Below are 26,712 nucleotides of genomic sequence, written 5' to 3'. Positions count from 1 at the left end.
ATCTTTACAGTGTTGATCTGAGTATGAAGCAAAGAACATTAATTTGTCTTTTGTTGACTTAATTTAGTGGCAGCTGCAGCCTTTAAGATGTAACGGTAGACAAGTTTGTGTCATACCACTGCCACTGCCACTGTACATGTGAACACGCATCTGCTTAGGATTAAGTCCTAAGTCAAAACACCAATGAGGTCTAATGCTACCAGTTTAAGTCAGACACAGTTTGCACCGAGTTTTATGTGAGTAAGGACAGCACAATCAGGTCTTAAGCCAGATGATAGTGAATTGAGTTACAAGGACTGAAAGTATTTCTACAAGTAAAGAACTGCTTCCCTATGTAATCTGATCAGGTGGCTGCTAGTATGGCACCCAGAATGGCAGGGCAACCTGATTGTATCTGGGCAGGAACGAGGACATAGACCTTCTGAAGATCTTCATCAGGTCAAGTAAGAGACTCTGTCCATCCCTCCCTCCTCACCCTCCTTCCCACAGCGAAGGGGTTTATTTGGAATCTTCAGAAGCTGAAACTCATGAGATTTTCACTGGCACTTTGCCTCTGAGAATGTTTTTACTTATCCACAAATGACTGAGCTTTAATTAGCTTCTCATCATTTGTATGAGCAGTAACAGTATATTTATTTCGTTCCTCTGCCAATAGTTCTGGCGTATTTTTTGACATTTCGTAAACAGTATTGTCGAGTGCCAGGCTTAAACCTTGCACAGATGGAGGTGGACAGTAACAGATGATTAAAATGCCTAAATAGTCAAATGTATTACAACCTGCAGTTCTGCTTTAGCATTTGGATAGGAGTGTGTTACTTCATATTTAAAAGCATAAAGGTGTTCTGCTAAAGACGCTGAGAGAATAAGCCAGAGCGTTCTTCAGATTCATAAAGATTAATAAATGAAGGTCATTCAGTGTCATCTTCAGGGCAATCTAAAGAATAACATTATCTAAGTTATGCAGACATTCTGCCTTTAATTCCGGCTATATTTACAGAAACTTCCCACCCGTATCTCATTAGTTCAACATCATTGTTCATTTGTGCAAGTCTGTTTTAAAATTAAGGAATGATGGGGAATTAGAGAGCTACAGCAGTGATGGCAGGTATTTAAAAGCATTGAAAGCAAGAGTGAAGAATGCTGCGCTCTGAGGAAACAAACTGATACTTACTGAAGCCCATGCAAATGTTTGAATGATCTAAGACCAGAAGAAAAATGGTCTCATTGGATGGACATAGGAAAGTAGATCGTTAAACATGGATAAAACAGGGATAGCAGAAAGCTAGACTAGTACAAAACTGCAAACAAAATTACTGTTTGCCCTGTTCACCCAATTTACATATTTGGATGGATGTACAGCTTTTGTATATTGAAAGAGGTAAAATATTCACAAAGAGGAAGTTAAAGTTAGTCCCAGAGGCTGAGGTAACCACAGCTAGAACTGTGAGAAAAGTAGGATTTTTTTATTTGGGGACCAAACCTGTATGTGGAAATAAGGTTGGGAACTTGTGAGTCCAGGAAAGTTTGCTTTAAGTTGGTTTCTTCTATGTATTGAACTGGGGCAGGACTTATACTCCTCATTTTTTAACATAAATTGATATTGGAAAGGAAACATTTCACACAAAGGCTTGAACTATATACTTGCAAAATGAAGGGTAGAAAACAGCTGATCTATATGAATTTTGTCCCATTTTTCCAGTAAAAATATTTTACAAAATGTAAGAAATTTTGGAGAAGTTTGCTAGTTCTCACCAGACTGTGTTTTAAGGCAGTTGTTTTATTTAGAAAGGAACTAAAACCAAATTCCCAAACCTGCCATCCACTCAGAACTCAGGCCCCATTTAATTGGATGCTTAATTACTGGCACCCACAAGTTGGTTCCTAGATTGCACAATCAGCCGGCTGTGACAGCCTTTCTTTTCAGTGCTGGCCTGGTACAATGCAGCTGAAACCCTCTGTGACCCCTGGGAATGCCAACAATAGAGATGATCAGTCATTGCATACGCAGCTCTCCAAGGGGTGATCACTTTGTTTCAGGTCTTTCTAGAAAACGATTCAGAGTTTTGCAAGTCTTTTAGGTTTAACATTTCTTAGGGTGTAGATTAAAAACCGTGTTACTCGGAGTAGCAGCATGAAACAACTATTACCTCTAATGATACCAATGCTGGACACACGCTGGAAAGTATAGAGGTTGAACATGGAAAGTTTTGCTATTAAATTTGCTTTGAATATAACAGAGCACGAGTTCTTCCTCCCCACTCCTCGTCCCCCTCAAAAATACATCAAATCAATGGGATAGTGCCTCGTGCAAATGAAACACTATTGTGTTTCATATCAGAATGTACAACTGTTTTAATCAAGTTGAAGGTGAGGTTCTGAAGCTGATGTTCGGATATGGCCTGTACTGAAAATCCATGGGTTATTAAGCTGTGTGCATGGGAGGGGAGTACATTTTTAAGGTTCATTTTGGATGTGGGTCAGAGGTCCTTAGGTCCTCTAGTTCTTGCTCTAAAGCCAGAAGCTGCAAGGCTTGTTTGGGGTTTCCGTGAGATGCTTTATGAGCTGTTTCTTGTGGCATGGGAATCAAGTCATTTTTCAGAAACTGATTGTGCTGTTGGCTCTGTTCTTTTCCTGCAGAGATTTGGACTGTGTTTTACCTCTTCAGTTGTTTTATAGGAAGGAATCCTTCTGAGAACACCTGGAGTGATACAATTACAGCATGCGCATTTAAAACCATGGGTATGCCTCAGCTTCCTGGGGAGCTGGGAAGAAGTCAGGGAGTGAGCCATGTTTTTTGGGGCTGACTGCAAACCATTCAAGGTGCTAGATGCCATTTAATTTCAGTGCAGGTCTGAGCTTTGAACAGCCCCTTTCAGGCAACCAAAGCAGACCTTTTCTGGTAAGGCTAAGAGCACTCCACGGCCAGAATGTGTGTTAATTCGGTTGCTATCTGATGAACATGTAAAGAGTGGAGAGGGAAAACCCAGCAACCTCTGGCATTTCACTCCTTCCCCATCCCTGCAACTTCCATTGTTGCAATGCTGCTAAATCCGCTTTGCCCACTCAGAACTTAAGTAAACAGACATTGTACTTGTGGGGAGTTATGCAGCATTTAAAAAAAGGTCTGAGTTTGTTGAATAGGGTTGGATCAGTACTGGGGTAGCTTGGTGTCAAAGGTTGGATTTTGGTACATCCAAGATAGGGTTGGGAAGTGACATACTGTAGTTTTTCCTGAGTGATCCTGTTTTTAAGTGCTCACAGAGTGCTTAGAGAATGAAAAGTACAGTTTCGGACCCTTTCCTGGGGAGCGCATCCTCTGGTACCTGCTCTCTGAGAAAAGATTTAGCCTAGATAATAACCCAGGTAATTTATTTAAAGCTCTAAATTCACATACTTTGCCTTTTGTAATGTTGAGACAGAGGGGATCTTTTAGCTAGAGGGATTACAGGCTTATTTGAATTATAAAGGCATTGACCTCAAGCAGCCTTTTAGTCAAATCTGTTGTTCTTGTGGTCAGCTTATAATCATGTTTCTGTGATATTACTGCAAAGATGTAAAATCAGTGCTGAGTTCAGAGTACTCTTACTCTAATAGTAACGTTTCCATCAATCAGGGATATCACAGTAAGTCATTCTTATACTCCTTGCTCTGTATTTTCACCTTGTGCCATGTGTTGCCGTCAGTGGTTGCTGAACCCCCCAGTTGACCAACTCAGCTTCCTAGACCAGAAAAAAAGCTGAGTAATTTTGTGCTGGTTTAGTGAATTGAACTTTTTCCCCACAGACAGATAAGCACCAGAGCAGGTGAATGGTGTGGAAACAGCAGGACCAAGAGAACTGAGAGTGGGGGCAATAGAAAGGCAGAAAGCTGATGGATTGCTTCAGCCATCATACGACACTTTCCCCTAAGTCTGCCTTGCTGAAGCTTCTCCACTTTGCATACAAAATAGAAGTTGGTTAGAACAGAAGCCTTCCATGTATCTCCTATGGGACCTCCTGACCAGCAGGTTACTGGCTGTTCTGGGTGGAGAGGGTCTTTGGCAAAAAGGAGACATCCCTGTGAAAACATTTGCTTTCAGCAAGTAAACATTTCGTGTTTCTTTTGTTCAAAACCCTGTCTTAATGGACAATTCCCTACTGAGCCCTTGTCAAGATTCTGTATTTTCCCTTCTCTGGTGAAAGTCCCTAAGACTTTCCTTTTAGAGTGAACCACAAACTTGTCTTTCAAACCTAAACAAAACCTCTGTATGAGCTATTCTTGCTTACTGTCAGTTGGTGTGGACTGCTTCTGCTGGCTAACTTCTGTTTTGTTAACAGTTCGTTTTCCAGTCAAGCCTGACCTATCTCTGTCTCCCCACTTGCTTCATCCCAGAGCTGTGTTGGCAGAAGTTTTGGCAATAAGGAACCAAATAAGCAGCTGGGTGTATGAGGTGTGAAGCGACTTTGCTTCAGTAAGTTCAGAATACCTTGCAAGCTCATTCGGCAGTATTTATGCAAGGTTTCAGCAGAGTTTACTTTTGAAGTAAATATTAGAGTGAAATGAGGTAGTACAGCACTGTCTTTGCATGCAGAGCATTATTTTACACCTCGTTAGGTCTATTTTTCCTACTAGTACAGCAGTGGCAACTGGACAAGTGAAAGACTGATGGGATGAACAAAAGTGGTGTTCCTTTTCTAAGCATGTCAAATCTGTTCTGTAAATGTGGATTTAAAACAAAGGACCTCAAAACACATGGCAGAAGTCAGGCCTCCCAAGGAAAACCTGTGCTACAGTGCTTTGCACAAACTCATGTACCTCTTTGTTTCATGTTTCAGAACCTTCTTCCCCTTGACATTAGAAGAATCATTTGTGTGCAGCTAATTTGCTGCTTTACTTAGAAGGAAATATGTAAAATAGTATGATTGTGGTTGGGATTTTTTTCTGCTTTTGAAAATTTGAAGGTTTTATAATGTTGAAAACAACTTGATCCTATTACTTAGCAAGGCCTTTATTAATCTCTCTTAAGCAGCAACTGTTACTCTTGTTTTGAGCCCTGCTGATCCCAGCACAATTGCTGCAACAATTGTCATGGAAGAGCTGTCCTGAGCATGTGTCTGAGATGCCCTGTGTGAATAAATGGCGTAGGGTAGGAAACTTATCCTTGCTCACAGCTCCACACAAGCCACTGACCAGTTGTCCAGACTTTTAAGAGTATTACAATAACTGATAGTAGCAAGATTCCTTTTTTCTTAGGGATATCATATAGTGATTGGTTCAGATGATCTCTCCCATCTCTACCTGCATCATGTCTCTGGCATCAGCTAAGTGTGAATAAACCAGCACAAGAAAGGAGCCATGAAATGTGAGCCATTTTACACAAAACCTCACAGCTTTCACAGGTGCATCAACACTGTTGTAGATTTAGTGATGCTCTATTTTGACCTAATAATAACAATGCTATGGCTTTTGAGTACCCTTCTTTTTTTTCCCCATAGAAGAAGCTTTGCAGTGCTCCCCCTTCATACCCTGTTTTTCTTGCCTACAAGAGGAAGATTTAGCTGCTGATACAGGATTCTAAAAGGCTTGGGGGTAATGGACTGAATTAAACATTCCTCTTCCAGCTGCTGCTGTTCACAACACTTTTGACAGTTAAAATACATCACACATTCTCTTGTCTGTTTAATATAAACAATTAGTATTTTAAGTGGAGCTCAGAATCAACCCTAAATAGGAGGATCCAGACAGGCAGTGCAGATAGGAAACTAAGCAGTATCCTAAATTTATATAAAAGTAATTTGCAATCAGTTCAGCCTGTGTCTACCACAGCACAGCAGACCATGGAAGCTGAGACACCAGTTGCTTGCCTTCTGGGGATGAAGGTTTCATTTTTCATCTCAAAATTATTTTAGCACAACTTTTTATCTGAAATGTTTAGGATGAAATATAAAATTAAGGGGAAGATCAAAATTAGAATAAAGTATTTTTGTTCTCATATACGCAAACACTTAACTGAAGACTAGTTTTGGGAAGCTTGTCTAAAGAGAATTTTCCTTTTTCTGTTTTCCCATTCTGGAATGAGGGTGTTTGAAATCACAAAATTCATCAAAACAAAAAAATTTGGCTTCCCTATAGGTTTACTTCCTTCAAGCTTGAAGTAACTGTGAAGTAATGCAAAGGCTTTAATACAAACTTATTTTTAGTAAAGAAGTAACATTGTGAGAATAGTAGCAATCTTTGCAGTTTTAGGCAAACTGCTAAAATTTATTACCTAAATGAGAGCATTTTTAATAAAAAGGTGATGAACTGAAAAAGCTCCTCACTCCCTACAAAAGGCATCCAGGATGCAACACCATGGACATACACAAAACCTTTCTGGTTTGAGTCTAGACAATGCATGGCTCCATAACAGAGAGGAGGTAACATTCTGTATGATACTGCTTCACACAGGTGCTCTTGAAATTCTCTGTACCTAAAGTCAAGGCCCTTTTGGGCTTGAGGGTCTCTGGAAACCTCTCCAACAACTTTCCTGTGTCTAAAGCTAAGCGTGCACCTCAGTGTGAAGCTGGACAGGTCTAGCTATCATTTAGGATTGATCCTTCTAGCAACCAGCTAAATTTTAGGTTATAAAGTTTGAATCAATGACTTTCCCTGTATTCCTCTGCAGTGGTTAGTGGCACGGTTGCACTCAGTTGTAGGGTCTGCAACAGTGAGTAGTAAATAGTGAATCGTAAATAAACTTCCCAACTTCGCAAAAGGAAGACAGGAAATCACTTTACTTTGAGACTTCATCAAAAATTAAATGGTCTCCTCAGACCCACGTGGCAGCTTCTGCAACCATCAGCTCAGTTTGGGCCTTGAAAGAAAGGAAGGTGCAGAGCAGAGGGAATAAAAATGAAAACAGCTTCAGGTTGTTCAGGTTCCTGTTTGTTTAAATTTGTCCTTCCTGACATGCAGATTCATCACACTTCTTTCCTGGTGACTACTTCATTAGCTCAGTTTAGTTAGATATTCAGAGGGATTTTTATCTTCTGACTCATGAAATTCTTGTATTCCCCTAAGAATTTCCTGTGTCCGACTGGAACTTTGTAGTTTTAGCTGGACTCATTGAAGAAGTTGCTTTCTAAATGATTCTTCTTTTGAGGTCTCCAAATAGCATTTGAGGAGCCAGCTCAGAGCCCGATGCTCTTCAGAATAAGAATATTTTTGCCCAGTGGCTCAAGAGTGCAGCCTGCAAGCCTGTCCCATCAGGTTTCCATCACTCATTGCTATAAAGCTGAGATGCTGAGGTGATGAGTATATTGCACCATTTAGCAGTTGATGAGAAATGCCTTTGTGTATCTTCCACCTGCCTTATTTTAGTCCTTTCTGAGGAGGGTGAGAGCCAGGTTAGACTGGAGCCCTGGTGTGTGCTTCTTTGAAGGGTTCAGTGAACCAAAGGTGATGCTTTTTGACATGTGAGCTCCAGATTATGTACAGAGTGGTTGTAGTGTTAGCTCACCTGCCTGCACAAGAGCTTCACCTGTCCTTGGTTCCACCTGCATGCAAAACGTCATCACTTACCTGCCCTTGGTCATCAGAGCTCTGTGGTGCCTCTGAATGCCTTTGAACAGAAGGGAACACACGACAGAATGGCACTGTGCTTGCTTCCCAAATGTTTGGGTAAAAAAGCCAAAAAATCAGGTCACCCATTCTGGTTCTAGTGGCTTTTTTCCTCTCCCCCATCACCATATTTGACTGTTTGAGCTCCTTGATAGGTGCCCTGACCACACAGCTTTGCAATCACGGATGCGTGTGTTTATTGGTAGGATTACTTCCCACCAGTATATTTGCTCTCTGCGGGGCACCCCGAGCATGGCCCCAGCCCAGCAGTGAAGACCTCTGCCCGACCTGGGCACTGGGACATGGAATGGCCAGGGACAAAGCCCAGGGAAACACAAATAGGAAGGAATGTTCAATGTTGCGGAAGAGAATATCCGAAGAGTGTCCATAACTGGCAACATGAGTTGCAGCTACAGCCAGCCTAGTGCTATAGGAGGCAGTGTACAATGAAGGCAAATCCCCGCTAGTATGGGAAGTTACCACATGAATGCATCTATTAGAGAACTGTGTGCCCACTCCTAGCATCTTGCCTCTCTCCAGTTTTCTCCTGCACATTGTCCCTTTTGCCGATTCTAAATCTTCTCTTCACCTCTTCCATATTGCATGTTTTCTTTCCAAGCCAATTACTCCTTTTTACGTATTTCTCTACCTAGAACAGCGTAAAAGAAAGCAAAACCCTGAAGTGAGCAGGATGTTTATAAACCAATATTTGTCTGCAAAAACATGTAGTGGGTATAATTAACTTCCGCTGTGACCATTCGTAGTGTGCCTACTTACAAACGCTCTTAGCTTAGGTTGAAAATTACTTCTATGTCTTGAGCATTTTGTGTATGGCACAGTTTGCATACAGTATGTTTGGTCACATAAGGAATAGCACAGGTATCAGAGCAGATAAGAGACCTGTGCTAAGCTGATGGGCACAGCAGCCATGTTAATGCTCGCTCAGTCAGTCTTTGGGAGATTCCAGAGGGAAGCTGGACTTCCCCCAACAGAGCAGGAAAGGAGAAGAGCTCTTCATGAGATTGTTTTTAAGTAGTTTGCCAGTTACATAGTAGGGCTGTAAAAAGTTCTCCTTTGACATCTTCCTTGCCAGAAAATGTGGGGTTTAGCAGAAAGGGCATGCTTTGCTTTAGAAACCGTAACAGAAAGCAAAACAGGTGGTGAACATTATAATCTGAATGACGAACTTTGCTATTTCAGTAGTTTCAGTTTTCAGAAGTTTTCAAAGTGCAGCTGAAGTTTTCCACAGAAAACTTAAAGGAAAAGGAGTATGTGGGAGTGTGTATTCACATATATATTGGTTTTGTCAGGCTTTTCTGTGAAGAGAAGTCTTTATTTTCGAGTCAGCATTATTACCTACCTCTTTTTGTTTGCATAAGAGATAGTTAACAAGATTTAAACTTCTCCCTCCACCCAAACCAACACAAACTCCAAACAATCTAACCCCCCAAATCATTCTTTTTTTTCTTCTTTTAGGATTTTCTGCAGTGCCTATGGCTGTTGCATCCTTTTGTGCACGGTGTTCACCCATATGTTGTAGAGATAAAGTCTTAGGCAGAGGACACTGTAAAGTTACCCTGGGTACCAGACCCAGGGTGGCAGTACCTCAGAAGTCTTTTCATGATGCTGCTATGAATAGCTTCTGCACTTCCCAAGTGAAGGAAGGGTTCATGGCAAGGTTCCTTGCAGGACTTGATGTGCCTGTAGCTCATGATGAGATGATCCTGCACTAGGATGAAAATCCTGCTCTGGAAATACATTTATTTTAAGGACTAGCATGGTGACTAAACTGTAACATTAGACAAAGGGAGGGTTTTGCTCTCCAGCGCTTCATGGTGACATCAAAAGGAGCCATACCCCATTGCCCGCAGAGTCTTGTTCTGTGACCAAATGGCCCTTACAGCAGAACTGGTGGTTTGTGGGTCTCTCTTCGCCCTGCTGTTCAGCATTCTGTTCTGCCAGCCTTTAGCAGGCATTGCCGTCTGCTAACTGCCCCAGTCTTGGCCCAAATCCTGACAAAAGCTTTCCTTGATGGCCAAGAAAATTATGTCACTTCTTAGTTATTTGTGACCAAGTTCCCTCACCAAGACATCTCCTTCAGTATCTAAAGTAAACAGAAGAGAGTCTTTGTCTTTTTTTGTTTGTTTTAATCAGTGTAATAACTCTTTCCCTTGCATCAGAGCTTTACAACTGTAATGAGACCCTGTTTGTCCAACTGTAATGAGGGGGGGCTTGTCTGCCAGAGCACTCAGTGCAGGAGGCACCCTAGAAGGAGGCTCAGTAGAAGGAACATAACTGCAAAAGGAAGACAATACAGGATGTCCACCTCTGTAGTTTCAGCTTAGTGTGAAACAGTTGTGGCTGTTCTTTACAAACTTCATTTCCCAGACAAGCAGAACAAGAGTACAGGAAAATATTTCCCAAAACAAGTTGTGGATGTTCATTACTGAAACACCCCATGACAAATTTTTCAATATGCACTTCATCTGTGACTGCTGTTCCTTTCACTGCCAGATGCTGATTATTGCAAGGTTGTGTTTGCTGTTGTTTGGGTTTTTATGTTAGTTTGTATTGTACTTTCTCTGTGAACACATTGCATTAGGATTCCAGTGTTTTGAATCACTTCCATCGTAAAGCCTGCCAGATCTACTGCTGTTCTGATTTACTCATCCTATATGAAAGCTTCAGTTATTTTAGTGAATTGCACAGATAACTCATAGCTGTTTCATTTGCAAGATACTTTAGGATATATACATTTTTTTACCAATACTGCTTTTGGAAGGAAAAGAAAGCCCACCTTTATTCTAAGTTGAATGCTTTGGACTGAGGTTGCTAGGTCAACAGTAAATCTAAAAAAACTGTTTACGACATTTCTTGGTGGCATTTTAGAATTATAGCTTAAGGTTACACTGCTTCATACGATTCTGTTTGGTTCCTTTGATGCTGAAGAGCTACAGCTGACTTATGTGTAGGATATAGTTGTAAAAACATTAGCCGTGATGTCTGTAACAAGAGACACTGTTCAGATGAGGGGAGAAACCCATCCTTTGGGAGGAAGTGAGTTAGGTTCAGTAGGCCTGTTGAACCTGAACCAAGAAAGAAACCATTAGTCACTCAATCTTTGTAAGAAGACTTGAGGAAGATCCCACCTCCTGCCTACCTGTTGATTTTAGCATCAGCTCAGATGATGGGGATTTCTGGAGTGTTATAGAGAAAGGCTCTTAACAGTGAGCTTGTGTTTAGTAGTATTTTAGAACGGAGTCAAAGGACTAAGAAAGCAGCTAGGGCAATAGTGGTATTGTAATAGAGTTATTAATTGCTAAGGAGAGCAGGCCCCATGTTTTCATTGCTCAAGAGCCGTCAGGGGCACTTTTGTTCTGAAAAATTCAGATGTCAAATGGAATTGTAGATTAGAAGTTTTAGGTCTCCCTTAACAATCATTTTGAACAAATATAACCTCCTCCCACTAACAAAGAAGTCTGGGTTGCATATGGTGTTTCATAGTAGTTGTTTTGATGTTTAGAGTGCTGTAGTGGAAACAAACAAATACCACCTTTATTTATGGCTTTCACTTCTTGATTTCCCAAGTGAGAAACCTAAAGAAAAAAACAAACAACTATGACAATTCTCATAAAAGCTTCTGTTAGAAGCTGATTTTTATTGGTAAAACTCCCTTTCTACATTGTTCTGTCAGAACTGCCTGCTGCAGTAACCCAGCTTTGCTGTTAGAGACAGGTAGCATGTTAGAGATAAGCCCTCTCTTTAGTTTTCTTTTTCTTTCCAGAATTATGCTCCATGTTATCTTTGCCTCCTATCACAACCTAGCTACCACTCCAACACTCTGCATGTTCTGCTGAAAAACAGCACCATGTTGTCCTTTTTATATATGGACAGTGCTGGAAAGGACTTACTGTTTTCTTTGCAGTGGGATACATATCTAATGTGAAGTTGTTTGCTGGTGAACAAGAATGTTTCTGTGCCTGATTCTGTTTCTAGCTATATTTGGGTAAATTAGATGAGCCTCCACTGAAAATAGTGTAACCTAACAGTAAAATATTTGTAGGTAAGAATATTTATTGTGCATTCATCATCATGGAAATATTAAGGAAAATAAACCAAGATGTTATCCAGAAAAAGCCCTGTATCTGCAAAGGCATTCTATATAATAGCAATACGTCACTTTGTAGTTCTACATTAAACTTGTATGTGAGAAGTTACAGCTGTGGATGCCTGTGTCTTTCAGATTCTGTTTCAATAAACGTGTGAGAAAGAAAAAAGTGAAAGCCTTTCAGCTTTACAGCAGTTTCAAAGCAGAAGTTTTATTACCTTTTTTTTTAATCCTATACGCTTTATGTTTTCACACAGACATAGCTTCTCAGTGAAGATAAATGATGAGACTCTACCTTAAAAAGCCTTTAGGTTTTCATTTATCCACATTAGGTTAAAAGGGAATTGGAATTCTAAAAATACAGCACATCAGAGAAGCAAGGTATTTTTTTAGGTCAAGGTCCTCTTTTCCATCTGGTGCCGTTTGGTAGTTCTAACATCTTCCATCTCCCCCTACTTCCCCATATGTAAATAACTCACTGAAGTAAATGCTTGAAATAATTATAGCAAAGAATGATAAAATGCAGGTTGAACTTAATCTCTTTGAGATCTAAAATAAGAAAACCTTAACTACAGGCAACACAGTTATTGAAAAACTGCGGAGGTCTCCAGTCAGCAGGTGTATGAAATAGGAGTTATGTCAGAGCATTACATGCTTTGGGATTGCAATTGTGGTGTTCAAAAAAATGTCAAAAGGAATATTAGTTCAGGAGTGGGGAAAAAATAGCCCAGCAGGGCTGATTTTCAAAAGCAGCCTGCCATTTTGCTTCTGCAAATAATTATAGACTCATATTTTAATGGTTAGATGTCTAAGTGCTTGCATCCATTTATTAGGAAGTTGGAGATCTAGCTACAACAAAATATGTGCAAAATTGCAAAACTGGAATGTGGGTCCCGTATGAAGACAGGCTGAGAAAGTTGGGGCTGTTGAGCCTGGAGAAGAGAAGGCTGCGTGGAGACCTCAGAGGAGCCTTCCAGTATCTGAAAGGGGCTACAGGGATGCTGGGGAGGGACTCTTCATTAGGGACTGTAGTGAGAGGACAAGGGGTAACGGGTTCCAACTGAAACAGGGGAAGTTTAAATTGGATATAAGGAAGAAATTCTTTACTGTTAGGGTGGTGAGGTACTGGAATGGGTTGCCCAGGGAGGCTGTGAATGCTCCATCCCTGGCAGTGTTCAAGGCCAGGTTGGATGAAGCCTTGGGTGATATGGTTTAGTGTGAGGTGTCCCTGCCCATGGGAGGGGGGTTGGAACTAGATGATCTTAAGGTCCTTTCCAACCCTAACTATTCTATGGTTCTATGAAGTTTAAGATGCTTCTAAAATGGATCAGTCAGTCCAATCCGGAAAGCTGGATTGCTTTCCAAACATTTATGGCAACAAAATATCTTTCTTTTTTTTTTGTCTTCATTGTCCCAAAAAGAGTCTTGCAATAGCCCATGAGTTCAGGTGCTTTAGAATTTCCTGGGTTAACGTGAAATAAACAATCTGCTCCTGCAGATTGTCATATCACAGGGGTGTCATATCTCTGCTAGGGATGGCCAAAGGGGGCTGGACTGTAAGCACACCATTTGCTGTTGCTGCCATTACAATTACTTTGGCATCTCAGATTGAGAAGGAGACAAACTCCTTCAGTGTTTCAGGTGTCTGCCTGTGTTGTGATACTCACCTTTTGTGAGCTGCCTGTACAGGTGCTCACCTTAGGTGGCCCATTAGTCATACAGACTCAGTTGGGTCCCTAGAATAGGAGGCCTGAAAGTGAGAAAGATGCATCTCTTGAACGATACGAAACCCTGCACCCAGGACTGCAAAAGCAGCATCCAGCATAGGTTACCAAAGCCAACATTTCTCTTCCTCCCTGTTCTTCACTGTTGCTGCCCAGGGCAGCACTGGGCCATCTCTACTTTGAAGAAAGCATGAAGAGACATGAACTTCTGTTTCTTCTTTGCCACAATAAGGACCAATAAAAACCAAAAGATTGGGTTTTGATGAGAGGAGTGTGGGGTGAATTGTAGAAATGCTGCACAGCTTTTATGAATTTGGGGGATATCCCAGAATGTGGGATACATAACTGGGACACGACTCAGTGTGTGTGACACCCAGCAATGTAAGATCCTTTCTATTACTCATGCTGGATGGAGTTGAAAAGATCTGTCAGTAATGTTCAGTTTACACATGCTTTTCACTTAAGTATTTGACAGAAGAAAGCTTCATTGCTTTAGTGTATTTTAGATTCAAGAAAAGATACTTGCTATATATCTGAAAAACTATTCATCTCTGTGGCTGGCTTATTAATGTACCAGAAACTGGCCCTTAGGACGTAACATCCTGCCTCCCATTTAAAGGGTCATTAGAGTGAGCTCAAACACAACAGACTTATTTTAAAGCCCTTTTATATTGTCAGTGTGATGCAAAGTGATTGTGAAAATAAGGAGCCCATTTTGAATGTCTGTAACATGCTAAAAATCGCTGACTGTTACTGTGTCATGCTTCTCTTCAAGTGAAACTTTACATTCAAGGATATATGTATTCACAAATCTTAGATGCTGTTCACACACACACAAAGTGCAAATGTCATTTGAAGTTGTTCATTCAGCTGGGAGACTCCCTCCACCCCCATCTTGTCTCCTGTAATTACCCTTTCCCCCTTTCCTCCAGCAGCTATTTCTTCCTCGCTGTTGTGTTTTACTATCCTTCAAAAGACAGTGTCTTTACTCCTGCTGCCCATCAGATGTGGTGAGGTAGACCTGACAGAAAGACATCCCTGGAGAGGGCTGAGCTGGGCACCAGGGTTTGCGAAGGGTCTCCTCCAGTGCTCAGTCTCTGCAGTGCTAAGGGTTGGTTTCTCTCTCTCAGCTCAACAGAAGCAGAAGAGATCCAAAGGGTCTTCTTTCCTCCTCATTCGTTTAGAAGCATGCCCTTTCTAAGTAGCCAGGTAGCCTTCAAAGGCAGGCTGAAGCTTTAATGCTCAGCTGACACCAGTCTAAAATGTAGAGCGAGTTGGCCACATTGCAGCCTTACAGCAGGAAGGAGGCAGGCACTGCGGAGGGCAGGAGTGGAGGGGCAGCAGCCAGTGAGACAGCAGGAGATGTAGCCTGGGGCTTGCAAAGTGGAGGCCACTGCTGGGTCTTTCAGCACTTACACAGACATTTCCTATGAATAGTCCATAGGGGTCTGGTTGGCTTTCTGCGTCATTGGGAGTTGCATGATGTGCAGGCAGCATCGCTTCTACGGCTCCTTCCTGCCAGCTTTTGAAGTAGAGAAAATGGCCAGAGAAGGCTTAGCAAAATATCAAATGGGTTTTCCACTTAAGCTCGGGAGAGAGGAAATGAGACAGCAGAGAGGAATTGATTTTCCTAGTGAGTTTGGCTCATCAACTCAATGAGCAGTTCACTTGTCTTCCTCTCAAGGTCAGCAGAGTGACAGCATGCCTCACTGTGCCCTTCGAGACCTTTTCTGTTACAGGGTTTGCTCAGTTTTCAGTCAACCTTTATGGAGTTACTGGCTCATCACAGTAATGCTCATGACTGGCCTGCTGTGTCACTCACAAAGAGATGGCTTAACTGAGAGTTGGAAGTCCACAAATGTGGAGGTACAGTCTGCTTCCTAGTCCCTGTCTTGGGGACCATATGTGGCAGTCATGGAGCCTTTGGAACAAGTGTCACATGGAGCATAAAACAACAGCCTAAACTGAAGTCACTCCAGTCGGGTACAAAGGCAACTTTAGTGGGAGCTAGTCTGTTTATATAGGTTTCAGGTGACCTCATTTTTTAACAGTGCATGGAATGCATCCAAAGCAAATAATTTTTTCTGTGGTGAATGGGAAGACCAAAAGGAAAAGTCTGGCGAGAAGGGGATGGTTGGTCTTCCTTTAATGTCAAAGCTGACATAAACACATCTCCTCCAAACCCTTCTCAGAAGATAATTTTCTTAGCAAGACACAGATTACTTCAATCTCTGTGTAGCAGCCTTTGAAGCTTCCGAATTATTGCTGGTATGGAGGAGTCAGAGTCGTTCTTTGAGAATTTCTGCATCATTGAAGTGTTCCTCCTCTGAAGGCTTTCACATGATCAGATAGCTGCTTCTTTGGAACTTCTCTGCCATCACACTGGGCAAACTGATACGTCTGTTTTGCAAAATTATTAAACTAAAAGAAAGTAAAAAGGCTTCATGAAAAATAGGAAAGTAGGAAAAATGAAAAAGTAAGAAAGGCCTTGATTTTTGTTAGATGGAGGCTCAGCAAAGAAGATGATGAGAGGTGTTAGAAAGGGGCCTCCAATTAGGAGACATCAATTTTTCTGTCAACAGGATAACCCCTTTTACAGAACTTATCATGTGTTTATTCCTTTTCTGTTTGTGAAGGTATTTGTTTGGCAGGGTTATTTTGCATGAGAGGAAGGATTTATGAATTGTTTTCCTGCGGCTGTCACTACTGTACTGTTGAGTTCCTGTCTTGTGGGATAATTTTGCTGTTCAGGTTCTTGCTCCTCATCTATCTGCTGTCTGTAACTCTTCCATTTGCAGTACTTTCTGGAGAAAAAAAGAAAGATTCGACTTACTTCTGCAGTATGTTCCTTAGTGGAAACACTTGTGATGGTGATAGGCACTTTGGGAGCATAGGACTTGGGTTTGTAATGCCTTTAAGTTGGGGGCTTAAAAATGCTACTATACAGGTGTTCTCAAAAGGAAAAGAAATATTCTGACCATTTCTTTCTTGAAATTTATGCCTGTTATGCTTGCATTCTCATACATGTTTTTTCCATATTTAATGGTGTAAGATACAACTGAGCACATAAGGACTTTTTTTTCCAGTTTACACACTTTCATTACCCACAGCTTTCCCCACTGCTGCCTGTGTTTCTTAATAACTTATTGCAAGTCATGTTATGCAATTATCAGTGGCAAATGCTTAACAGATATTAGAAGAAGAAGCAAGGACGTTCTGTATACATGGTGTATGTGTAATACACAGAGAGCAAGAGCTATCTGTGAGTGTTATATTTGACAAGAGACTGAATGAGAAGGAAGGTAGCTGCTGGGATTTCAGACTGGCAGTGGTAGATGTTGGCATAACCTTAAAGCCTATCAGGTTCTTATGTGGGAACCCAACTTCAGGAAATGGAGCATATGGTGACAGGTTTTTGATGGGTGGCCGAAAAGTTACAGCTGTGTAGTGGGTATCTGCTGGGACACTGAATAGACCTGTGTTGTTTTTTACATCGGTTGTGGAGAGGGGAGACTTGGCATGGAATAGCTAAAGAGTAGAAGGTTGTTATCTATATGAGAAGTGGCCATTATTAGTAGATCAGGTATACACCTCCTTATCATCTGGTGTCAGGTCATGCTGCTCAGTGCTCATCTAGCAGCTGTGTTAAACGTACGTGTTAATGAGTGCAATTGTTTCATCCTGGATGCAGACCACATGCAAACCATCTACTAGTGTCTATTACAGGCACAGTTATGACTCCACCTGTCAATGGCTGATCTGAAACACTCATTACAGTTTTGAAATTAGACACAGTAGTACTGATCTCACTCTAATGTGTGGTCAGTGTCTAAGCACATCCTTCTGGGGGGGATCATGTCTTCATGAAGGCAAAGGTTAAGGCAGGTTTGGGGGCTCTAAATTACAATTTGCCAACTCTTTTTTGAAGTACCTTTACACTTCAAAAGCAAAAGCACTCGTGTTCATAAAGTTTTGCTGTTTGTCTTCAGGGTGCATTTTTGTGGGGTTTTAAATTGATGGTGAGCCTGAATCTGGCTTACCTGAGCCTCAACTAAACTGTTAACTGCTGCTTGTGGTAGAGTGGATGAATCTGTTGAGATGGAAGATGGGCAGCTGGTTTACGGGCAGCTTAGTACTTGCCTATAAACAACTTTGTGTTAGTCGGGGAGCAGAATTTTCCAAAAGTAACTTTGGATGCAGAATCTCTATTTCATTTTTTTTTTCAGGCTCTGGAGTGAGATAAACTTTTTTCAAAGCATGATTCTGTCTTGCATTTTACAATGTCATCTGCCGCGGAGACGCCCTCTTTTCTTATGTAGCTCATTCTTCTTTTCCAGGTTGGCCTTCCTTCTATGATGTGATCAGTCCTGATGCAATTACTTTCAACGATGATTTCTCCTATGGGATGCATCGGATTGAAATATCCTGCAGTCAGGTTAGTTTACAGCACACAGAGACCATTCCGATGGCAAAGGCTGCAAAAATCATTACGGCGTGCTGTATTTTTCCCAAGATTTCAAACCTTTCAGTTCCATTAAATATTAATCATTGTGAGAGAGCACAATGGGTTGTAGGTATAACAGCTGGGTGGAATGAGCTGAAGGCAAAAAAGGGCTCTTTGGAATGCACATTGTTGTCTCATGTGAGATTTAACGGAGCAGATGTAAATGGTAGGACTCAGTGCTGAGTCTACAAAAATTGTCTTCCTGAAGAGGGTTCCTTCAAAGGAGCTTCTGAGCCTGAGCCTGAGTCTGGTTGACTGACTCCCGCATGTGAGCAGTTGTGAGGGAAGTTGAAAGCAGTGGAGCAACTGTCTGTGTGCTGATTCCATCACTGTGCATTACTGTGCAGCTGTGCTAACTCATTCCCAACACTCATTTCCAGCACAGTCCTAATGGCTGCCTCAGACAATCCCATCTACCGTAATAATGAAGTCAAGTCATTCAGAACATGCCTGAATTTTCCGTTATCTGTCTTGTTCTACTTTCTCTCATCCTTTGTGCTGCTCTCCTCTCTGTGAAGGGAATGGCATAATCATTACCTACCAAAGCAAGAAGCTGCTGTATTTGGTGCTTGGCAGATGTACCCAGCAGTTTGTAGTCCTCCAGCTCCATACATAAACTCCTCCTGAGAGAAGCAGCAGCTTCATTTGGGCAGTGATAATTTGCTCTTCTCTTTCCAGACAGTATTGATGGAGGGATAACTGTCATCCCTGATAGTAAACATCCTTACTAGTCAATCAGTCCTCATACGTAATTGCTCAGAGCAAGTTAAGAAGCTCCTCAGAAAGAGATAAAATTGTCTTTATGGAGAATTCATTAACTTCAGTCTGGGTGGAGGGTTTGGCCCATGTTAATGGCCAAATCAGCATGTCTGCAAGTATGTCATGTGTACTACATAATTCTGTAGGTTTTACGTTGATTATATACTTTAGAAAATCCACTTAGCACTTTCTGGGAACACCCATTTCCCTAAATTCTCTAGTGAGATAGCCATGGGACTGGAGACTGGGAATCTTGTGCTTCACCAGTGATTACTGGCATAATCAAAAATACAACCCATTCTCTTCAGCTCTGCTTAGTAGGCCTGGGTAGTGCTAAGATCAGTGTACTGACAGCCTGCTGAGCCTGTATCTGCTAGCACTGCTCAAGAGATGGCCAGAGCTCCTGGTTTCAACCTGAGAGAAGCTGAAGGCAGCCTGCAGTCAGGCCAAGGAATCTGGGAATGTCATTTACCTGTTGCCAAACCAAATAGCGTTAGCAGACCTGAGATCTGCAGTATTAGAAGCAGTCACACACAGACACCATAAAATTAAAGCAAAATCAAAAGCTGAGTTTTAAAGCAGTAAGAGAAAAATATGACCAAGGTTGCTATACAATCCAATGGCAACTTCCTAGCAGCTACTCCAACTTCCTGGGGCAACATCCCCACAGATGATTAAGTCACACAGGAAGATAGCTTGAGGAGTGGTGAGGATCTCTGCAGTCGCCACTCAACACAGTTAATACCACTGCATTGTGTATCTATTATAACAAAACTATTTCCTCCCTCCTTGGAGTCCTAGGAATAAGAATCACACATGCAGCTGCAAAAAACTGCAGTTTTACTGCAGCCTGGAAAGCAGTGGGATTGATATGGCAGGCCTTGGTAGAACTAGAGGGAAATACCCTCTCCCACACCCAAAACCTTACTAAGCTTTTGCAGATGAAAAAGTCATTGATTGCTCTTTAAAAGTCCTTCCACCTGTCTGAGAGAATAAACCCCCTCTCTTTTAATGTTCCCCCTTATAGAAAGCAAACACTGGGGGAAAGTTGCTGTAATATTCATCAAAGGCATCCATGGGATTATCCTAGAATTAACTTTTACAGTTTTTTGGAAACACATAACCCTGGATGTATTTAAAAGGTCAGTGATTAGTAATAGGTAGAAGTTAATTACAAATGCATTTGAGGAACACTACAAAACTAGTTGCATCTCTTCTTTTCCCCCTTTACTGCATGGGAGTCCCTTCCCCTTAGGTCTCCATAGCTATTAAGTGTACCTGTACAAATCAGTACCATTCTGTAGTCACAGAGGAACCGTTTGCATATTGATAGCTCAAACTCAGCTACAGCAGCTGACTGCAAGCTGCCTCCCAGCAGCATATTAGAACCAGGAGGTTTGGGAGATCCAAGCATACTGACAGTTAGCAGTGAACCCTCCTTTCCTGCTCCCAAACACATACTTCAAGTGCTTTAATCTATCTGTTTCACCATCCCAGTGCATTCTGCCCAGTATATTTATGTGCAGGGCCACAAGAGATGATTGGTTTTGGAGGTTTTGCAGATATGTATACATCCTAGGAAAGCGGTCGGCACCTGCTATTTGTGGGGAGGACAGTAAAATCAATTCATCCTTTGTACTCTCAGCTGAGGGCCGGGTTTCTTATACTGTGACACAAAGGATTGAATTACATTTCTTTTCAGGGTGGATGAGTTATAGAGTCCTCTACAGAGAGAATCGCCACATAAATTCTTGGTGAGGGGTAATCTCAAAAGGTAACAAATTTTGCAGTAATCCAGTCCTGGTGTGATTCTGCCAAACCAAGAAGGTGTAATGAGACTACCTTGGACTGTCACACAGCTTCTCAGGTTTTGTGAGGAAGCCCTTCTTGATAGATTGTCTTTGTAGTCTGTATGTGAGTATGTTGCTCCTGCAGACTGCTTCTCTCTACAGTTTCTCTTGTTCTGTTTCTGTCCAGTGGAGAGGGAGTGATTTATCTTTGGTTAAACATTAGCCTGGAAAGGATCTGTTTAACACTTCTAGCCAGGAGGTTTTGAAGCATTCTTATTTGAGATGAGATGATTTAATTAGGGTGCTGAGCATTTAGAAAAATACTCTCTCTGGGACACTTTGGGTTTTTTAGATTTTTCTTTTCCCCAAGGTATGGAAAAGCTTTATCGTCAGGTGAAATAGCTCATTCTGAGAGACCCCACTCTGAGAAACAGCTCAGGTTTTCTGCCCAAACTGCCTATAAAGGCCTTCAATCTAAAGGGAAATGAAATAAAAGAAGCAGTGGAGGAAGGGCTGGCAAAACAGCAATATTTTAGGACCAAGACTTGGAGCTTTGTCTTCTGTAGCTCCCATGTAACTTCCCTTTGGCTTTTTCATATTTGCTATGTTTTGTCTTCCTTCCTTATAAAATCATGGAGCTGCTGCCTTTTCCCATTGCCTCTGGGAGCTCATCCTGCTGATACCATGAGCTGGAAGTGCCTGTGTTTGTTCTTGGGGTCCTTGCTGGACTGCTGTGGCTGTTTCAGCAACACCTTTCCAGGAGCAGGGAGCCTGCCCTGGGATGTGTCTGTGCGGGTGGGATCAACGTGTGGGAACACTGGGACTTCATAGGCTTACCTGCCCTGCTCCTGGAGTCATGAGGGTTGCTATTTCAGCTGTCCCTCCTAGCTGGCATGAGAGCCTCCCCCAGCCTTTCCGTCTGTTGAGAGAGTTTAACCCAAGCCAACACTTAACCTGCTTCTACAGACACCCTTCCTACTGCTTTGGTGAATTACAGGCCATAACAGCAGGAGAACATTAGCAACACATTAACTGCAGGGTAGAGATTTGCCATTATTAACTCATTCAGTTTGGAATATTGCCTCTACATATTTGGGATACTATGAATAAATTAAATGCTAAGAATAATTTTGAGTCTTTAATTTTTGATGTCTGACTGTGAGCCCACAAGCAGCTCTGTGATCTCAGTTACATCATTCCAGCTCTCACTGAGATCAGCTATTGACTTGAAAGGCCAAGGCTCTTTGGTAAAGCAGCATGACTTTCCTGTTCAAGATAAATATTTCTTCAGGGCAAGGTTTTATTTTTTCATTTCTCATGGCAGGCTGTAAAAATGAACCTGTGGAATTTAAGTGACTAATTACAAGAAGTTCTTATTATCCAGATGACTTGTCAGCCATAATGTGCAGTGATAGTAATCCTAATTTTTGAATAAGGATCAACTGGATCAGCTTCTTCAAAATATGGTACTCTTCTGTAAAGCAGGGGACTTTTTTACAGACAGGAGCAGTAGTGTTCACCCTGAATACTACTGCTAGTTATCTGAGTGATTCATACAGAACTAAAGTGTCAACAGACCATCTGGAGTTTCACATTCCTTACAGACAGCAAATTCAGCATCATTTATGTTTATAATCACTCCCACCTAAAAATTATTCATTCAGAAAGTACAGGCCTTTTCAGTCACCCGTCCCTATCTCCTATGTTCTACAGAAAGGAGTATGAGATGAGCAGTGGATGAAGTCCACCCCTTTAGGGCTGAGGAGCAGATGTTGGTTTTACCAGAAGAGTCTTGATACTCAGAAGAGTGCCAGGCTGTGGAAAGTAAAAAACCCCAACACATTAGTATAAGGGCATACTCCAGTATCTCCACTGCTTTATGTTGTTGTCAGGATCACCAAGGGGTTTAGTGCTTTCTTGCTAAGGGGAATAGCAGATGGTTGCAGGCTGAGGAGAACCCAGAACTCAGGCTGCCCCTCTCTTACACAGCAGTAAGTGAAATGTGGGCGATGCTGCCCTCACCACTCACAGTGGTTTTAACTCTGAGTTAAAACTCACAGTTTTTAACTGAGCTACTGCCAGGAGGTCATTACAGAGACAGGCAGCTTCTCAGAAATAGCAGCCCAACCAAACGTGCTCAGTGGCACTATGGGAAACACCCAGGAAATCTGGACTTGAAGTCTTAGGCGCCTGTGGTATCTCAGAAGATCATCTTCCTGGATCACTCTTGTAAATAAACGTAGGTTGTAAATCCCACCTGAAAGGGCAATGTAGGCACCAATGTTCTTCCTTGGAAGCCGTTGCTAGTCATTGCTTAACACCACGGTGATGCCATCAAGCTGCACAGAGACACAGTGATACTCTATTGTATTTTGTTTCAGTGTGGTGCTCACCTGGGGCATATTTTTGACGATGGACCTCGCCCAACTGGCAAACGGTACTGCACAAACTCTGCTTCGTTATCTTTCAAGCCAGCAGACAAGAACAACGCTGGAGAAGGCAGTGGTAACAGCAGTCCTGCCCAAACAGGCAAAGCTGAGCTGTAGGACGGAGCAAGACCTGCAGAAAACTGCGCAGATCCCACACAGCTTACAAGGAATGTTTTCTAAGTTGCCTGCTCTCTTATATCCTGAGAATGCTTAAATGAATGAAAGCATTTTGCACCATCCTTCTTCTTCCTCTCCTTTTCAGAACTGAGGCCCTGCCTGCTGGTGCATTTACTATATAATTGGATTGAAAAATGTGTTGACTGACTCCACAGGTTTTCTTTTCCTTTCTCTTCTTTGAGATTGCTTTGGGGAATCCTTAAATTAAGAGGCTTTGGCATCATTAGTTATTAGTTTCTTCCTAGTGCTGTGTTATTCTAGGTTTGAGCACTGTTCCTTTTTCTGTGGGAGATGGGACTTGTGTTTATCTCCAGTCTATGTGAAACTTCTGGGCATAAGAAAATCCTCAATTCCGAGCACATCTCTGCTTTGTTCTGACTTGCGAGGCATGCAGCCTTTGGTCATATGTATTCAGCCATCTCCCAGCATCAGCCGCACCCTGCAGAAACTTGTAGTTATGGCTGTTCCTTCCCAACTGAGAGAGATGGATGAGATGTAAATCCCATCCTTTGGCTAATTCACTGCCAAAACTCAAGGGTGTGGTTGAAAGGACGTAAACATTGTCTGAGCATCTATTTCCCCCTTTATTTAGTATTTAAATAAAGGTTTTAACTAGTAAGGCTCATTTCTGTGGGTAGCTAATGAAGCTTTGTCTTTTTGTGAGGCCTGTTCAGCAACTGTAACTCAAACCCGAATTAAAGCTGAAATCTGCAGGGGGTAATTATAAGGACAAGTTCAGAGATAACCTTGAAAAGTGAAGTAAACGAGGGATGACACTCAGCTCTTTATCTTGTCGGTTGCTACAAGGATTCAGAAACACAACAGTTTCTGCTAAAATGGGGTTTAGGAATGAATGTGGAGACAGAGGGAGATCCTCCTGAAGTATCCAGTTTTAAAGATTGGCTGGTCCGGATGCGTATTGCCTACAAGGCCACAGCCTTTAACTTGTGCAGTTGTGGTGCAGGACATGAGTGAGGGGGTTGGTGTAAGAAGGTATTTGCAAAAAGCCTGTCAGAGCTCCAGAAATTTTCATGTAGCAAAATTTGCTGTCCCATAAGATGTTTTTCACAGCTGCTTTTACATTCTGTTGATAACAGTTTGTCTAGAACTGTGCATAATATTGTTCTTTAAGTTATACTATACAGTATTTGCTAACACCACTTTGCCTTTAAGCATTGAGAGACTTAATGAATATAGTATTTACTTTTATTAGCAAACTTTATGAATAAGATATTTGGATCCAATTTTGTTTCTAGTAGGAGCAAAGCTACCGCTGATTTTTGTGGAAGCAGGGTTGGGTTTTTTTATGTCAGTGATAATGGATGTATTACCTAAAGTACAGACATCCTTCAGTTAAACTGTAGCTACTGTAACAACATACAGAATGATCAGAATTGCCTTTTTTTTAGCAAGATATGAAAAAAAGCATACAATACCTTAATAGATGCAAATAAAGATGATAAATAGAGCTAAAACACTCTTGCTCTACTGTAGCGAGCACCTACTCACATGAGTATTCCCCCAGATGTCATGCAAGGAATTGCTCATCGGCTGCACGAGAGGTTATACAGACTGACCTTTGGTGTTTCAAGGCGGTTGAGTTTCTCCTGGTCCCATTGTTTTTTAGCAATTTCTTCTCAAAGGACTGCTTTTATCCTTGTTGTTATTTAAAGAAAAATAGGTTTTCTCTACCGCATTTTCTGACATACACATAAAAAAGGCAGCATCTATCAAAATGTGGTACATAAACATTGTTTAATTCCAGATTGCTGTTGAAGTGTTATCAAATTTCAGTATATTCCTGCCTTTTGTTAAAGAAATATATTACTTTAAACCTCAGTATTCAGTAATGTGTGCTGTCCTACAGGAGATTTATTTTTGCAGGATATGGAGTGCAATGAAATGAGTCAATATGGTGAGGTGTATGTGATCTCTGGGAGTTAGACCATTTAACATAGGAAATGCATTGTTCTCTCTTGTGTGCAAACTGTACCACAGCACAGTGCAAGGTAAGACAGATTTCCTTTTACTGCTCTTAGAAGATGCTAGTAAGGGCTAATATCAAACCCTCCAAATTTGGTTCAGTCTGGTTATGATCATGACAGGAAACTGAGCTGAGCACAGCATATAGAATAATAGGAGAATATTTCTATATGTTTAAATTTTGCACTGTCTAGATGCTTATAAAAACTGAATGCAAACTCTGTAGTAATAGCAAACTATATTTTATAATATCTCTGTTGTTACTCAGATGTTTAAATAGCATACCTTAAAATATCATGTAAGTCACACATGTTATTTATATATACTATATATATATAAAATTGCACATGTTTTTTATATATATATATACATACACACACGTATATTATCCAAGTATAATTTTAGCCTTCGGTACCTTTTTAATAACTAAAACCTTTCCTTAAGAGGGTTCAATACTTTGAAGAAATCGTATATACATTTTTCAAATTAAATTTCATATATTTGTTGTACACAAATATAAAATAAATTTCTTTATAAATATTTCTGTTCCTCTTCCTTCTGTATCTGGGTTTATCTGGGCATATGTCAGGGTTTTGCACCCTTAGCTGTAGCACTTCTTAGAGAACTGCTTTTACTTTGCTTTCCCTTAACTTACTGTGGATATTACATACTTTTCTGCCAGGGCCCAGCACTGCAGGGAGCAAGGTATCCATGCACTTACCTGCTTTTGAGAGAAGCAAGTACCCAGGCCCAATAGAGGAGAATAATGTTTAGAGAAAGGCTTAACTTTTGTTTAGTAGATGTTTTGGCTGCTTCCAAAAAATGGGATGTGGGTTGTGGTGAGTTGCAGACATGCTATAGGAGCCCACCAGTGCCCAGGCTTGGCCTGCAGTGGGGGAATTTGGCTGGAAAGCTGGTTTCTGTCAAGGTCTCATCTCCAAGGATGCAGGTTTGGAATGGCCCATAGACAGCAGGTTAATGCTCTGGCCACAGGGTGGGAGGAGCCGTGGCAGCAGGGTGGGAGCACACGGTCAGTTAATGAACCACTGTGATTCTCTGATCATTGTGGTTATATGACTTTCATACATTTAAGGCACCTTAAAAATAAGCCTTTTCACAAGCTCTATATACACAAGCTCTATATACACAAGCTCTCATACACTAAAAAAAACCCCATTGTGTGTATGCAAACAGGTTAAAGCAGGCCTTACCACAGTGGCTGTAGCATGTATTCCCCATGTGGTGGTTGGCTGACATCTGGATTTACAAAGCAAAGACATCACTCCGAGAAAGGAGAGGGAGCTTCTTGTGAAATAATGCCTTGGCCTCTTATTTTCACTTGCAGGTGAGTGGTGTCGGAAGGCTCTGTCATCTGTCAGGATAAAGGGAACATAAAACTGAAGTACACAGCTTGCCTCCAGTGGCCCAACACAAGATAGTGATAATAGTGACCCACAGGATAGGACTTGCACAGTGTATTAGCATGGGGCATGAGACCTTTCAGCCCTCTCAACCACTGACAAAGGTAGAGCTTTCTATGCCACTGGTTATGCTCCACTGTATTTCCTCTTCTTCCTCAGCCCCAAAAATGGCGCAGTTAAATAAGACAACATGATAAGTCAGTATTTCTATTGGAGTGACAGTGAAGAACATGTTGTTA

General features: G+C 41.5%; 1 protein-coding gene across 1 annotated transcript in view; it reads left to right on the top strand.

Moving 5' to 3' along the window:
• Window positions 1-24,539, top strand: part of MSRB3 (methionine sulfoxide reductase B3) — an 82,471-nt gene extending 57,932 nt beyond the window's left edge. Inside the window, exons 6-7 of the mRNA XM_034063391.1 lie at window positions 17,748-17,845; window positions 22,845-24,539. Coding sequence (XP_033919282.1) covers window positions 17,748-17,845; window positions 22,845-23,009 — 263 coding nt within the window. The 3' untranslated portion in view covers window positions 23,010-24,539. The remainder of the gene's footprint in view (window positions 1-17,747; window positions 17,846-22,844) is intronic.
• The last annotated feature ends 2,173 nt before the right edge of the window (window positions 24,540-26,712 follow it).

This window comes from Melopsittacus undulatus, chromosome 5 (assembly GCF_012275295.1).
Source record: "Melopsittacus undulatus isolate bMelUnd1 chromosome 5, bMelUnd1.mat.Z, whole genome shotgun sequence".
NCBI lineage: Eukaryota > Metazoa > Chordata > Aves > Psittaciformes > Psittaculidae > Melopsittacus > Melopsittacus undulatus.
Note: the sequence above shows the minus strand (reverse complement) of the source record. Positions and strands in the feature narration are given on the sequence as shown.